We start from the raw sequence: 15,120 nt of genomic DNA, 5'->3' as shown, positions 1-15,120 counted from the left end.
AGAAATGTATTAAGTCAAAACACACATATAGATAAAACATAACAATAAAATGAAAATGAATGTACCTTCAATGATAAAATTCTTTCTGTCTCTTTCATTCCTTTAATTTTGGTGTCGGAGAACACAAATGCTACATTATATGCAGCTCACTTCCGATGCCTACCAGCTAAATCTCTGTAGACATGGAAATTCTCAGCCTTTTAAATGCCCGTAATCATTGGCTTCCTTGAAAAAAAATTCCCCATTGCAGTTTCACAATTGTTTTATGAATATTGATCTCAATATCAATATATCAGTAATAGTATGTATTCAAAATGTGTTCTTAGTGTCTTATTTTAAGTGATTTAGTTTTAACAAAGGCTTTCTTCTAAGTTTGTTTCTATCTACGTGACATTATATTCACAATTCTAAATTAGAACAGTTAAAACTGAAGTCCTAAATGACTAACCATGGCCATATGGCCAGATTCACTTTGTCAACTCCCTTTGGAAATGACTTGTCTTTCATGACCTAGTTTACTTTCTCCTTCAGTAAGTAGCAAATTTGGACTTAATATATGATTCAAAGACCTGATCCATGAAACTTAAGAAGTACATTTTCCAGTGGCTGGCCTTTAAATAAAAAAAAGAAAGAAAGAAAAAGAAAAACAGATACTGGACTACTGGACAAGGGCTATAACTGGGGCGTGGTTGTCTCATACATATCTTTGATAGGAGACCTTTGTGATCAGGGATACATTTTTATATTGTATAGAAAAGGGCTAGAATATGGTTCAAAGGGTAGATTTAAAAGACTGAAACAGTAAAGGACAATACTGAAGAAAAATAAAATAAATTAGGTAGGATAGTAAATAATTAGCAAAACAGAAAGTGTTTGTATTTAAAAATGTTAGATAATTTTCAACACATGATTTAAAAATATTGATGAATGCATTGGGTCTTTATAAAGAAGTATATCAAGTGGAAAACGTTTTTGATTGTGCATTAGTTTCCTAGAATGCTGTTGATGATCTCATCATTAATATTTATTACTTTTTATCAGCTTTATCTTTCACCATTTCTACTCTGAACTGTGATAATAATCATTTTAAACTCCATGTTTTTGACTTAGTGTTTTCTATTTTAATGATCAGTTTCACATATTTTGGGTCAGAAATTCATTGAATATCAACTTCATATTTTTCCCAGAAGGTTATACACAGTTTTATACTGAAACCATATTGATTCTTACGTTCAATTTTTTCTGTTTAATTGTATTCAGTTAATAAGGTCTTTACTGATATAGGTGAAATGCAGCATTAGGTATGTGTGTATTAATAAACTACGTATCTTTTGCTTTATTTATTTTTTACACAAATCACATGTGCCTCATCTAATTTTATTATTTTGTGTCATTTTTCCCTTTCTTCTCCCATAGAGCGGCCCACATTTCTCAGGAGGCCAATTAACCAGGTGGTGCTAGAAGAAGAGGCTGTAGAATTCCGTTGCCAGGTCCAAGGAGATCCACAGCCCACTGTGAGGTGGAAAAAGGATGATGCAGACTTGCCAAGAGGAAGGTAAGTCTATGGTGTGGAGCAACATTTAGAACACCATTATCCATGGTTCCACTACCAAAACCCTTTACATCCTGGATAGCATTCGGACCTATGATTCTTATTCTTGGTTTCACATCCACTGTGTGCATGTCACAGTCTTTCAGACTTATGATGGCACTCTTTCTTTTTTTAATATTTATTTTTATTTATTCATTTTATATCCCAGTCATAGCCCCCTCCCTCCTCTCTGGAAATCCACATTAATGCCTGATCCTTCTCTCTACCTAGCATGTCCAACATTCCTAAGGCATTACCTTTCTCAGGGCTACTTGCATGTTTGCTAATGACTCCCTGTATCCATGGCCACCCAGACATAAGGTGTCCTTTATGGGCCCTGCTTTTATGATTTTTAATCTGCAATGAGTGTCCAGACCATCTATAACAAAAGGCTGCTGAGAACAGTTGGCATTAAGGCCTTATATAAAACAGAGAGTAACGATCTAATAAGCTGAGGCTAGATTAAATAGATGACCTCCTAGGAGGGTTGCCCTCAGGGAGTTCCTGGCACTCACCCTGTTTTCCCTGGAGACAGGTTCTCCAATCCTTTCATTATTCTCTTACCAATCACAATCTCTTCACTACACTATATCTAAACAGCTGAAAATACTTAAAATCTTATATAAAAATATTGTGATTGCACTTTCTAATTTTTTATTAAAGATTTTAAATTACAGAGACTGTAAACTGGGTTTGGTGGCAAAAGCCCTTAATCCCAGCACCATGAAGGCAGAGGCAGTCAGGTAGTCAGCCTGGTCTACATAATAATTCACAGGACAGCTAGATTTGCATAGTGAGACCTTGTCTCAAAACAAAACAAAACAAACAAACAAAACAAGAGCAATACAATTGACAAGACTGTAAAATTTTTGCATTTTTAATAATTGAGCTTTAATTTCCTGATATTTTGATTTATAAGAACAACAAAATATATACATGATTGCCTGTACAACTTTAACCCACTTTAACTTATTGCTAACATCTACAAAATAGCTTTCACAACTAAAGAAAGATGTTGAAATAATTAAATGCCAGATAAATTATTTCAATGTAATACATTCAATTTTTTTTAAAATTTCGTATATGTGTACTATAATCTTAAGATAAAAATATATGCTAGAAAGTTGTGAGATTGCTTTGAGCTTCAATGTGCCTATATTTTTGAATGACAAAACTAAAACGTAAATTAGGACTAAGCAAGTTTATTTCCAATTGAATATGGGTTAAGTGATTAATAACTCTTTCACTATTTTCTATGTCTTGTAAAAATCATTTGCCTCAAAGTTCATGTATTTTATGAAAAATCTAACATATACAAATACCATATAAACTACATTTACAATACATACAATTAAAATGTGAGAAAACTCTTAGTCTGTTTTGTTGTTGTTGTTGTTGTTTTGTTTTCAAAAAGTTGCATAGCTCTGATCTCTAGTCTCTTGCTATTGAGATTACAATACTGCAGTAGTAGTCGGGATAGTTATTTTAAATTTCTTCTTCTTATTATTTACAATTTTTTCCCTTTGTATTCCAGCTGTAGCCCCCTACCTCATCTCCTCCTGGTGTCACCCTCCATCCCTCTTCCTCCCCTATCCTTCTTCCCTAGTCCACTGATAGGTGAAGTCCTCCTCCCCTATTCTCTTTCCCTAGCCTATCAGGTCCCATCAGGACTGCCTGGATCATCCTCACCAGGGACAAGTGATCAAGGAACAGGCAACTGTTCATGTCAGAGACTGTCTCTTCTCCCTTTACTACAGAGCCCATATGGAGATTGAGCTGTCTATGTGCTACATCTGAACAGGGAGTCTATGCCTTCTCTGTGTATGGTCTTTTGTTGATGCATCAGTCTTGCAGTACCTCGTGGGTTCAGCTTTTTTTGGTTTTGTTGTTCTCTTTGTGTGGCTCCTGTCCCTCTGTGTCCTTTTACATCTCTCTTCTTCCATAAGACTCCTTGTGCTCTGTCAAAAGTTTGACTGTGAGTTTCTGCATCTGCTTCCACCTCTTGCTGGTTGGAGTCTTTTAGAGGACATCTGTGGTAGGCTTCAGTACTCTTCCCTCTTTTCTACCACTTCTAGTGTCTATTCTGTTTTCCCTTCTGAATGAAAATTAAGCATCTTCCCTAGGATACTCCTTGTTGCTTAGTTTCTTCAGGTCTATAGAATTGAGTTTGTTTATCCTATATTATATGGCTAATATCCTCTTATAAGTGAGTATGTACCATGGGTGTCTTTCTGCTTTTGGGTTACCTCACTCAGGGTCATTTTTTTTCCAGTTCTATCCATTTGTCTGCAAATTTCATGATTACCTTCTTTTTAATAGCTGAGTAATATTCCACAATTTCTGTACCTCAATTTCTGTATCCATTCTTTTGTTGAGGGACATCTCGGTTGTTTCCAGATTTTGGCTAATGAAGCTGCTATGAACATAGTTGAACAAATGTTCTTGTGTGGTTGAGAATCTTTCGGATATATGCCTAGGAGTGGTACATCTGAGTATTCCCAGTTTTTTGAGAAAGCACCAGATTGATTTCCAAAATTGGCCATATAGTCAGGCACAAAGCAACCTTTAACAGATACAAGAAGATTGAAATAATTCCTTGTATCCTATCGTATGATTATGGTCTAAAACTAGACCTTAACAACATCAGAAATAGCAAAAAGCCTACGCAAGCATGGAAACTGAACAACTCTCTAGTCAACAACAGCTGCGTTAGAGAAGAAATAAAGAAATTAAAGACTTCCTAGAATTCAATAAAAATGAATACACAACAGACCCAAACTTATAGGACACAACAAAAGCAGTGCTAATAAGAAAGTTAATAGCACTAAAGTGCCTTCAGAGAGAAATTCAAGACATCTCATACAAGCAGCTTAAGGGCACACCTGAAAGGACTAGAAAAAAAAAGAAGCAGACACACCCAAGGGGAGTAGACAGCTGGAAATAATCAAACTCAGGGCAGAAATCAGTTAATTAGAAAGAAAGAGAACAATTAAAAGAATCAGCAAAACCAAAAGCTGGTTCTTGAAGAAAATCAACAAGATAGACAGATCCTTAGCCAAACTAACTAAAAGGCAGAGAGACACTATCCAAGTCAACAAAATTAGAAATGAAAAGGGGGACATAACTACAGACACTGAGAAAATCCAAAGAATCATTAGGTCCTACTTCAAATGCCTATATTTAAAAAAAAAATATTAGACAAATGGAAATATTAGCTCTAAATCATTGTGTTAGAGAGGTTCTACATAAAATGTAGATGGATATTTTTATCCTGATGTAGATCAGGCATTTTGCTCACTTCTCAGACTCAAGTGCTGTTCCAAAGAAATGTATTCAGTTTTGATTTATTATGCATATTATCATAACTTTTAATTGAACATGTGTTGTTGAAGATTAATATTTATTATTGATCTTTTAGTTAATCAGCAGTTATTCCTAAACCAGCTGTATGCCCAAATCACCACACAGAGACTAGGATTTACTTAATTAATCTAGAGCACAATTCTGGGCAATGATTACTCCATCCTAAACCTACAAGCCCACATAGCTTCCTCCCATTCAGAATTTCCAACATTATACTTGCTTTTAGCCACATCGTAGGTCCAATTCACCTTTCTTGTTGGTTCCAAGTCCTCTCCTGCAGCTCCCTGCTCTCCGAATCCTCCCACTTACTTACTGCTCTGCTCCATTCCAGGGTGTCCCTCCATATTCTCTACATTGCATAGTATTGTCCCCTTGTTTTATTGAAAATACAGAAAACAAACTGTGGTATGTTTACACAAACTCGAAACAGGTAATGCTTAGAATAAACATCACAGTGCAATGTCAAGATTGAAACCAGATAATGGGATAGAAAAATCAGCATTTGAATGAACAAGGCCAAATTGTATACATTCCACAAGGATATTATACCAACAAACATGAAAGGCAAATAGTCCTCTTTGCTTGGGGAAGGATAACAGGAATGCTTTTCAGTGAGCCACAGTCTAAGCCAACGGACACTAATTCCATTTTTAGGTATGAGACAAGAGAGATGACTATTGTTCTTTTAAAAGTAATGGGTATGTGGATTTCTTTGGCTTAGTGTTTAATAAAATTTGAATATAGTTTGTGTAGTTGTTCAGATTTAACACATTGATAGTGAGCTTTGTTAGGGCAGCTGCATAGCCTATAATTACTATGGAAGTTATATGTGACTATTTTTCTTTTGGAAGCAAGGGGAGCTTTTCAATTCATGTTTAACTTGATGAAAATGCTGAGAGCTACTTAAACCTTCAATACAGAAGAAGATACATGTGCTAACCTTTCGGTGAGAGATAAACTAAGGAAGTATTTTTGCCTTAGCTTTATTCATCCTAGTAAGAATATTTAAAAATAGTAACAATATGTCTATTTATTTTGTTTCACTTTAGCATCCTAAGATTTTTCTATCAATAACTTTAATAATTTTAACAGCATACTTTTTCAGAATTGAAATATTATAATTTTTTTTTTTTTGCAACTAGAATGTCTTGTTGAGGTAGGAAACATGGAAAGTCTAATAATAATCCTATGCTCAAACAGACAAATGCTTTTTTACACGAAAATTTTTAAGAGTCAAAAATGGAAAGGTATTTTCCATTGTGTCTGTTTAGTAGAATCTAGTAATTTCTTTGAGAAACAACTTAAGATACTAGTTTACAACAGATTATCAGGAGGAAATAACTCAACTGACTTTTTTTTAATTTACAGTTAAATCAGTGCATTTAACTGTAAATCCAACTTCAAGTTATTTGATGCACAGACACACACACCCACATGAACACACATACACACTCTCTCTCACATACACACAAGAATAAAGAATAAATATTACAAAACAATGTTTTTAAAGATAGGGTCTCATATAGCCTAGCATGATCTTTTAAAAACTCAATAGGTAGCCAAGTTGGGCCTTGAACTCGTGATGTTCCTGCCTCCACCTCTCCAGTGCTGGGATCACAGGCATTTGCCAACACAGTACTCAGTACCTGAGTACTCTCTTATATTTAGAAACAAGATTTTTACACATAAGTACAAAAAAAAGAGAAGTTAAAAAAGGAAGGTACTTTAGAGCATGTAATGGTTTATCTAAATAAGACATTTTCTGATGTGCAATTTAATTAGAAGCAACAATTTATTGAAAGTTCTCAGTTCTCATCACCAGTTTGCAAAAGTAATTCTTTAAAGCAGAGCACAAGCAGTGTCTTTTATTCTTTGAATTGTAGGTTAGTGAAACAAGGCAGTATGGACAGCCATTTACATACTGAATACATCAAAGACAAAAGACTGAGGTAGATAGAACTCTTTCTTCTCAGCATTGCATCCCTGTATGTCAGGCAACCCCAGGTGCCTGTGCTTATTAGTGTTCTTTGATGATCAAGCGATTTAATATATGTATTCACGAGTAATTTATGTGACGGAAGTTTCTAGAAACTATGGTGAAGAGGGCAGTTTTCTTCTCTGTGTCACCTTACACCCTAAAGTAGATTGTCAAAAGGAGTACATAAAAAAATCCATATGCTGCTAACTCTATGGAAATAAAAGCTTACATAAAAGAGCAAATATCGTAAACTTATGAACAAAGAAATAAGAACAAAATTGGCTAGCCTTTACTACAATGTTCTATTCAATCTAATAGGGTGGAGACATGAAAACAAAGCTGAGAGTTTGGGTAACCAGAGGGAGATTGTCCTAGTTATAATATCATCTATGAACAGTAAAACAAGGTCTGTGTTTCAAGTTGCTAGTAAAATACTGTAACTTGAACATTAACTGCATTTCATCACTTATGTGGCTTTCACCATGTCATCGTTAGTTAGCACCACAAATTTTATTCATTTTGTTTTCTAAACTAACTCTAAGGTGACACTAAGTTTCTCAGTAAGGATCTACAGCAGAATGGGATGTTCATAATAGCTTTGCTATGAGAAAAAAAAATAAAACATGCCATTTATAGTTTTACGTATGCCTGCCACTTCTAAATGCAGTTGACGGCTTCCATATAGGGTAGGTAATTCATGAATATTTCATAAAACAGAAAGGAGCCTACAGAATAAGCATTTAAAGAAATATAGTGCAAATTTTATCAATTTTCCTCAGCCCATAGACAAGTTCCTTTTCTAAAGTCTATTTTAAGTGATACTTTCTAGAATTCTTAGTTCCATGAAATATGAGATTCACAGAAATACATGCTTTTTTTTTTCAGAAGAGAAACTGAATAGAACCACTTATAACCCCCTTTTTTTGTGCAATTTTGAACAAAGTGGCTCTTTACAGTTAGCCCTGGGAAATGTTCTTGTATTAATTGTCTGGAAGCTCTATTGTTTAGAACGTGTGCTGCCGGGATGCAGAGATGCTGAACAGGTGCTCAGCTACCCCGCTGGGCAGATCTGCCTTCCTCTGATGTTCAGTGTGCACCTCAAGGACATGTGGTAATTTGTGCTCCTGATAAATAACCTCTTTGATTAGAATGGCTAGTGGAAATTGGTCAATTAAAACAGTTTTAGGAAAATAAAAGGAATACTAAGAACATTAGAAAAGCAATGTATATAAACTACAGTCTGAAAGTGTCTGTCCCCATGAGACAAATAAACAACAAAGGTGTAAATCAAAATGCTTTTGTGTGTGTGTGTGTGTGTGTGTGTGTGTGTGTGTGTGTGTGTGTGTGCTAACTAAGTATTTTACCCATTTCTTTTTGGAAAAACATGTACCCACTGCAAGGGAAATTATTATGGAATATTATTTGTACAAATGCCAACAGCATTATATGCATGTAGTCTTTTGTCCAGGTTTGGTTTGGAAGTTCTGACACCGCTTGATTGTGCATGACTTTGTGTCTACCTCTGTCTTATAAAAAAGGATGTGTGACAGATTTGTTTAGCACTAAGAAGAAAAATGACCATGGAGAAGCTATTTAAATTTTGCGTGTCTTATATCCTGAAGATACCAAACAAACCTACTCTGGCAGGTTCTAACTGGAAGGTTATGAAATGATGTAATTATTTCAAATCACTGTAAATACTACATAAGGGAAAACACAGAAGGTGCTATGAGCAGCATTGACAGAGTTCAGGTGTAAAGGGTTATAAAGGACCCTAGGGAAGATGCATAATCCTTATTCAGAAGAGCAAACAAGGTAGACATCATTTTAGCCAGCCCTGAAGAGATCTGATAAGCTAGGATCAGCTGGAAGGGGAGGAGGACCTCCCCTATCAGTGAACTTAGGAAAGAGGCAGGAAGAAGATGAGGGAGGGAGGAAGGGTAAGATTGGGAGGGAATGAGGGAGAGGGCTACAGCTGGGATACAAAGTAAATAAACTGTAATTAATATAAAAAATAAAGAAAAAAAGACAAAAATAAATTGTAATAAATAAAAAAAATCACCAGAGAGAGAGAGAGAGAGAGAGAGAGAGAGAGAGAGAGAGAAACATCAGAAGTTGGAAAAGACAGACAACTGGACAGGATCCTACCACAGAGGGTCTCTGAAAGAGTCTACCCAGCAGGGTATTGAAGCAGATGCTGAGACTCATAGCCAAACATTGGGCAGAGTGCATGGAACCTTAGAGAAGAAAGAGAAGATAGAAAGACATGGAGGGGACAGGAGCTCCACAAAGAGAGCAACAAATCCAAAATATCTGGGCTCAGCAGGACCTGCAGAGACTGATGAACCAACCAAGGACTATGCATGAAAGGATCTAGAACTCCCTGCTCAGATGTAGTCCATGGGCAGTTCAGTTGCCATAGGGGCCACCTAGTAAGGGAAGCAGGGGCTATCTCTGATATTAACTTGGTTGCTTGCTTTTTGATCACTTCCCTTTGGTGGGGTGGCCTTACTAGGAAAGGGGATCCAGACAGTCCTCATGAAACTTGATAGTCTAGGGTCAGCTAGCAAGGGAAGTGGACTTCCGCTATCAGTGGACTAGGAAACTGGAGTAGGAAGGGAAGAGGTAGAGAGAGTAGGAATGGAAGGAGATGGGGATGGGAGGCTGCAGCAGGAATAAAAAGTGAATAAATTGTAATAATAATAATAATAATAATGAAAATATAAACTTGGAATAGTGCACATAATCTTCTTGAGGAACGAAGCCCAACATTTTGTTTACATAACGAATTAATTGGAAACTTTCATTGTTGCCAGGATGGAACTTTTCCTGTGTTTTCATCAGATAGGTGCTAATAGTTACTATCAACATAAAACTAATTGCCAGCTAGGGTGGGAGGTCATGGTGCCTGGTCCTGTGACCATACTGGTCCATCTGTTGAGAATCTCAGCATAGGAACAATGCTGGACCTGGCACTCGGTCTCTGCTTTGGCCAGCCATCAACTCCCAAGCTGGAACATACTCAGGATATAAAGTGCATTGAAGTCAAGAGGAGCTCTGATGCCCATTATCTGGCTGCTCTTGTGCTGTGTGAAGGCTGAGCCAAGGCCAGGTGCCAGTTCTTAGAGCAAAAGGATCTGTCTGAGTGCCACCTGTCATTGGCGTGTGGGTATCACCCATCATGGGAGCCACAGTAGGAGTGCTTCTTCCATCAAAGCAGAATACACCAGAGCGTTCAGACTGGCTGACGTGGGGAGAGGGTTAACAAGACCAGGATCACAGCCAAGACTAGAAAGTCACTGAGACTTATCAGGAAATACTCAGCACCCCAGCCGAATTGATCTTTTCTGGTGGAAACACGTTCCCATGTTCCTATGCTATTTTCTTAACTGTAAAAAATATTTTAAAAGAACATTGCTGACCATTGTTTCCATTTAATGCAGAGGCAATTTATGGTTAGATTCACATGAATGGTTTGTAATATCCCTATAGCTTTTCTTAATACATATTTCTTATTTCGGTTATTGTTTTATATAATTTGAATTAAAACATGAATCTGAAATGTAGATTTTAGGAGATGATAATTAGTAATAATTCAGATTGTCATTGTGAAAAAGTCACGAAGAATATAAGCAAGAAGCTCTTGAAATATGCAAGTTGAATGGGATGTTTTCTGTGATATGTTTAAATTTCTAAATGCTATAATTCCATGGTAAAAGCAAAAAACAATTGAGAGGTAGGCCACTTCTATTTTATTCAATGCAAAAACAAAAATAATCAGAAAATGAATGAATATAAGAAAATTAAGTTACTTATATGTCTATTATCTAATGGCTACTTGTATCTATGTCTTATATAGAGTTTTCAAAGTTTCTGTGTATTTAGACAAATTTTTTGACCAGTTTATAAAAGAATTGAGCTTATTCCATTTCTTATTTGAGCTTAAAGAATAGAAAGACACACTGTATACCTGCTTGTCTTGATCTATACTGTTTATAACATAATAACAATATACTGAAGTTAACAAAGCATTCATTGGATATAATTTTTATACTAAAGCAATGATATAAATTAATCTATGATAACCATACATCTTTTAAAATGATCTGCCCAATTTAGAATAATTTTATTCTTTTTTAGTATTTTTTGGTAATATTATTATTTGTTCTTCTCAATATGGCTTCATGAAATTGACAAAAAATAAATCACCAGAAACTATAAGATGTTAAAGAAATAGTTGCTAAAAGAATCACAAAATCTGAGGAGATCTGTAGGTGGATTGAAGACTTTTCTTGAACATTGGGAGTTTACACTTTTTTATCTTTTCACCTTCACTGGGGAGCATAATACTCAGTACACATTTAAGTTTGTTGAAAGTATCTTCTGATACTTTCTAGCTGACATTTTTTTACATTTATATATAAATTTATTTTTATTATTTTTATATTAATTACAATTTATTCATTTTGTATCCCAGCTGTAGCCCCCTCTCTCATTTCCTCCCAATTCCAGCCTCCTGCCTTAATCTCCTCCCATGCCTTTCTCCAAATCCACTGATAAGGGAAGTCTTCCTCCCCTTCTCTCTGACCCTAGCCTACCAGGTCTCATCAGGAATGGCTGCATTGTCTTCCTCTGTGGCCTGTTAAGGCTCCTCCCCCATAAGGGGGAGGTGATCAAAGAGCAGGCCAATCAGTTCATGTCAGAAGCAGTCCCTGTTCCTATTACTATGGAACCCACTTTGAGACTGTGCTGCTATGGACTACATCTGTGCAGGGGTTCTAGGTTACCTCAATGCACGGTCCTGGGTTAGAGTATCAGTCTGAGAAAAGACCCCTGAGACCAGATATTTTGGTTCTGTTACTCTCCTTGTGGAGTTTCTTGTCCCTTCTAGGTCCTTCTATCTCCCCTTTCTTTCATAAGATTCCCTGCCCTCTGCTCAAAGTTTGGCTGTGAGTCTCAGCATCTGCTTTGATACTACACTGAATAGAGTCTTTACACAGTGGAATACTACTCAGCAATTGAAAACAAGGAAATCATGAAATTTGTAGGCAAATGGTAGGATCTAGAAAAGATCATCCTGAGTGAGATATTCCAGAAGCAGAAAGACACACATGGTATATACTCACTCATACGTAGATATTAGACACACAATATAGGATAAGCATACTAAAATCTATACACCCAAAGAAGTTAAGCTAGAAGGAGGACCCTGGGTAAGATGATCAATTCTCATTCAGAAAGAGAGACAGGATAGATATCAGAAGCAGGAGAAAACAGGGAACAGGACAGGAGCCTACCACAGAGGACCTCTGAAAGACTCTTGATGACATTTAATGAAAACTGTCCACAGTGAAATGCATCCTGATCCTAACTTAGAAAATCACCTTTTTTTATGTGTGTGTAACTGAATGCAGCTTTTGTATTTAATAAACAGTGAAATCAAGACTACGGGATTAATGATATTTCTTGTGGCTGTGACAAAAAATTTGACAAAGGTAACCATAAGATCAACATGTTTATTTTAACACACAGTTTGAAGGTCTGGCCCATCAGGGTGGGAAGTCATAGCTGTAGGAGTAGAGGTAAGCTGATAGCATCATGCTTAAAGTCTAGAAGCAGAGAATGAGGAATGCTCACACTCAGGTCATTTCCTTGTATTTATTCAGTCCAGAACATCAACCCATGGAATGTTGCTGTTGCTTCAGTATGTAGAGTGGGCTTTCTCCCTTCAATTAATCTAATCCAGAAAGTTCTTTACAAACATACCAAGAGGTTTCTTTCCTTAGTGATTCTAAGTCCAGTCAACTTGACAACCGTAATCAACCATCATAATTTTCAGTCTAACCATTTTTAATCTGATAGTGGCAATTTATGTTTAAAAATTCAAGGTGAATTGACTTGAATTGCAAGCAGTGGCTTCATTAAGGAGGGAAAATGTCGCAAATTGATCATGGTATAACATCTGGTGAGATGATTCCTTAATTTCAGAGAAGTTGGATATGAAAAATATACATCTTGCAATTTACTATCTCCAGGGTTGTTAGTTACAGATTTATTTACAGATGCTTCACATAAAGTAGCTATTTTATCTTTCAGACTTACTGCAAGCAACAAGCAAATGTTATCATCCATAATTTACAAATGAGAAATGAAACTTTAATTCATAGCATGAGATCTGGAATGCAGATTCATCAGTCCCAGAGTTCTCTTAATTCTCTTAAGTGTATGTGGCAATATCTTATGAACGTACCTATTATAAAAAATAAAAACAAAAACTACTAATGAACGCTAAAAGCTTTTGAGGGCCTTCTGGTTTTGCACTGAAAAAATGCATAGGTTAGAATTAATATTTCCAACAGACTTGAAGAAGAAAGCCCCTAAAGGTTAAAGATAGTGAAAAATATGCTCAAGGTTACAGGCCCAACATATGGCCCCTGTTATCTCTGATGACAAAAGCTTATATTCATTTTCCATTTGATAAGTGGAATAATGTGAATTCCACATTCTATTCAACAGCTGCTGATCTTCATTATTTTTTGGCCATCACCTATTGCTAACAGAAAATAAGGCTGAACTCATTACTGTATTTTCCACCTCTATCTTCCCAACAAACTATGATGTATTCATTTGAATTCACAAGTATCCTAACAGACAGGTTATCCTAACCCATGACAGACAGGTGATATTTAGGTATACATTAAAATGTATATTAGATATATATGATATTAGATATACATTAAAATGTAGTAGGTTCTCACCTCAGGGAAATTGGTTTCTCTCACTCCCCAAGAGATATTTCATAATGCTTTAGAGCACATATCTATTGGATGCTCTTGACATCCTTTATCCAGAGGCCGAGAATGTTTCCAAAGTGCCTTCTAGGAACAGTGAGATCCACAGAAAAAAAAGTTACATTTAAATATCAATAGTGCGAAAGTTAAGGAAACCTAAGATAGTTGGAAATAAGAAACAGGCATTAATCAAATGGTATCATTTAAAATTTTGTTTTGTTTTGTGTTTGAGGAAGAGTCTCAAATAGTAGGTTGGCCTGTATTTTATTATGAAGCTGAGAGTAACCTTTAATAGCTAATTCAATGGTCTTCACCTTCTGGATCCTGGGATCATAGCACATGCCACCATGCTCATTTCTTTTTTTTTAATTTTTTTTTATTATTAATTACACTTTATTCATTTTGTATCCCCCCATAAGCCCCTCCCTCCTCCCCTCCCAATCCCACCCTTCCTCCCCTTTGTGCATGCATGCCCCTCCCCAAGTCCACTGATAGGGGAGGTCCTCCTCTCCTTCTTTCTGATCTTAGACTATCAGTTCTCATCAGAAGTGGCTGCATTGTCATCTTTTGTGGCCTGGTAAGGCTGCTCCCCCCTCAGGGGGAGGTGATCAAAGAGCAGGCCAATCAGATTATGTCAGAGGCAGTCCCTCTTCCCATTACTGTGTAACCCACATGGACACTGAACTGCCATGGGCTACATCTGTGCAGGGGATCTAGGTTATCTCCATGAATAGTACTTGGTTGGAGTATGAGTCTCTGGGAAGTTCCCTGTGTTCAAATTTTCTTGTTCTGTTGCTCTCCTTGTGGAGTTCCTGTCCTCTCCAGCTCTTGCTATTTCCCACTTCTTACATAAAATTCCTTTCACTCTGCCCAACAGTTGGCCATCAGGCTCAGCATCTGCTTTGATAGTCTGCAGGACAGAGGCTTTCAGAGGCCCTCTGTGGCAGGTTCCTAGGTTGTTTCCTGTTTTCTTCTTCTTCTGATGTCCATGCTCATTTCGACTGTCATTTTAAATTAAGGGCAGAAATAATAGGTTATAATTCAAGTAATTATATTAAAAAAAATAACAATCCTTTCCCTTTGCCTTACATATATATGGAGCTTGTACTACTTGAGATGGACAAATAATATCATGCTGGGATTTAACATAAACATATTATTTAACACAAGAAGATACTTTGGTGAACTAGTGCTATGGAATGAATGTATATTTGAATATTTCATTTTTCCTAATTGAAATCTTGTAATGTTTTGGATTATTAGGCATAATGACTATATTTACACAATTACGATTCCTTCTTCTCTCCCTCCACCCCCTCCTGAATACCTCCCATCACCCTTTCAAATTCATGACTTTATTATTGTTCATATATACACATATACATGCACAAACATAT

General features: G+C 36.3%; 1 protein-coding gene across 9 annotated transcripts in view; it reads left to right on the top strand.

Annotated features, from left to right (window-relative positions):
* Robo2 (roundabout guidance receptor 2) overlaps positions 1 to 15,120 on the top strand; it is a 526,320-nt gene that overhangs the window by 377,704 nt on the left and 133,496 nt on the right. For all 9 annotated transcript variants that reach the window (XM_055617835.1, XM_055617833.1, XM_055617832.1 and 6 more), the window contains exon 5: positions 1,417 to 1,555. In XM_055617835.1, the coding sequence (XP_055473810.1) occupies positions 1,417 to 1,555 (139 nt within the window). The remainder of the gene's footprint in view (positions 1 to 1,416; positions 1,556 to 15,120) is intronic.

Source organism: Psammomys obesus, unplaced genomic scaffold (genome assembly GCF_907164565.1).
Source record: "Psammomys obesus unplaced genomic scaffold, mPsaObe1.curated_primary_1811, whole genome shotgun sequence".
NCBI lineage: Eukaryota > Metazoa > Chordata > Mammalia > Rodentia > Muridae > Psammomys > Psammomys obesus.
The sequence above is the reverse complement of the archived record's forward strand: the minus strand, read 5'-3'. Positions and strand labels throughout refer to the sequence as shown.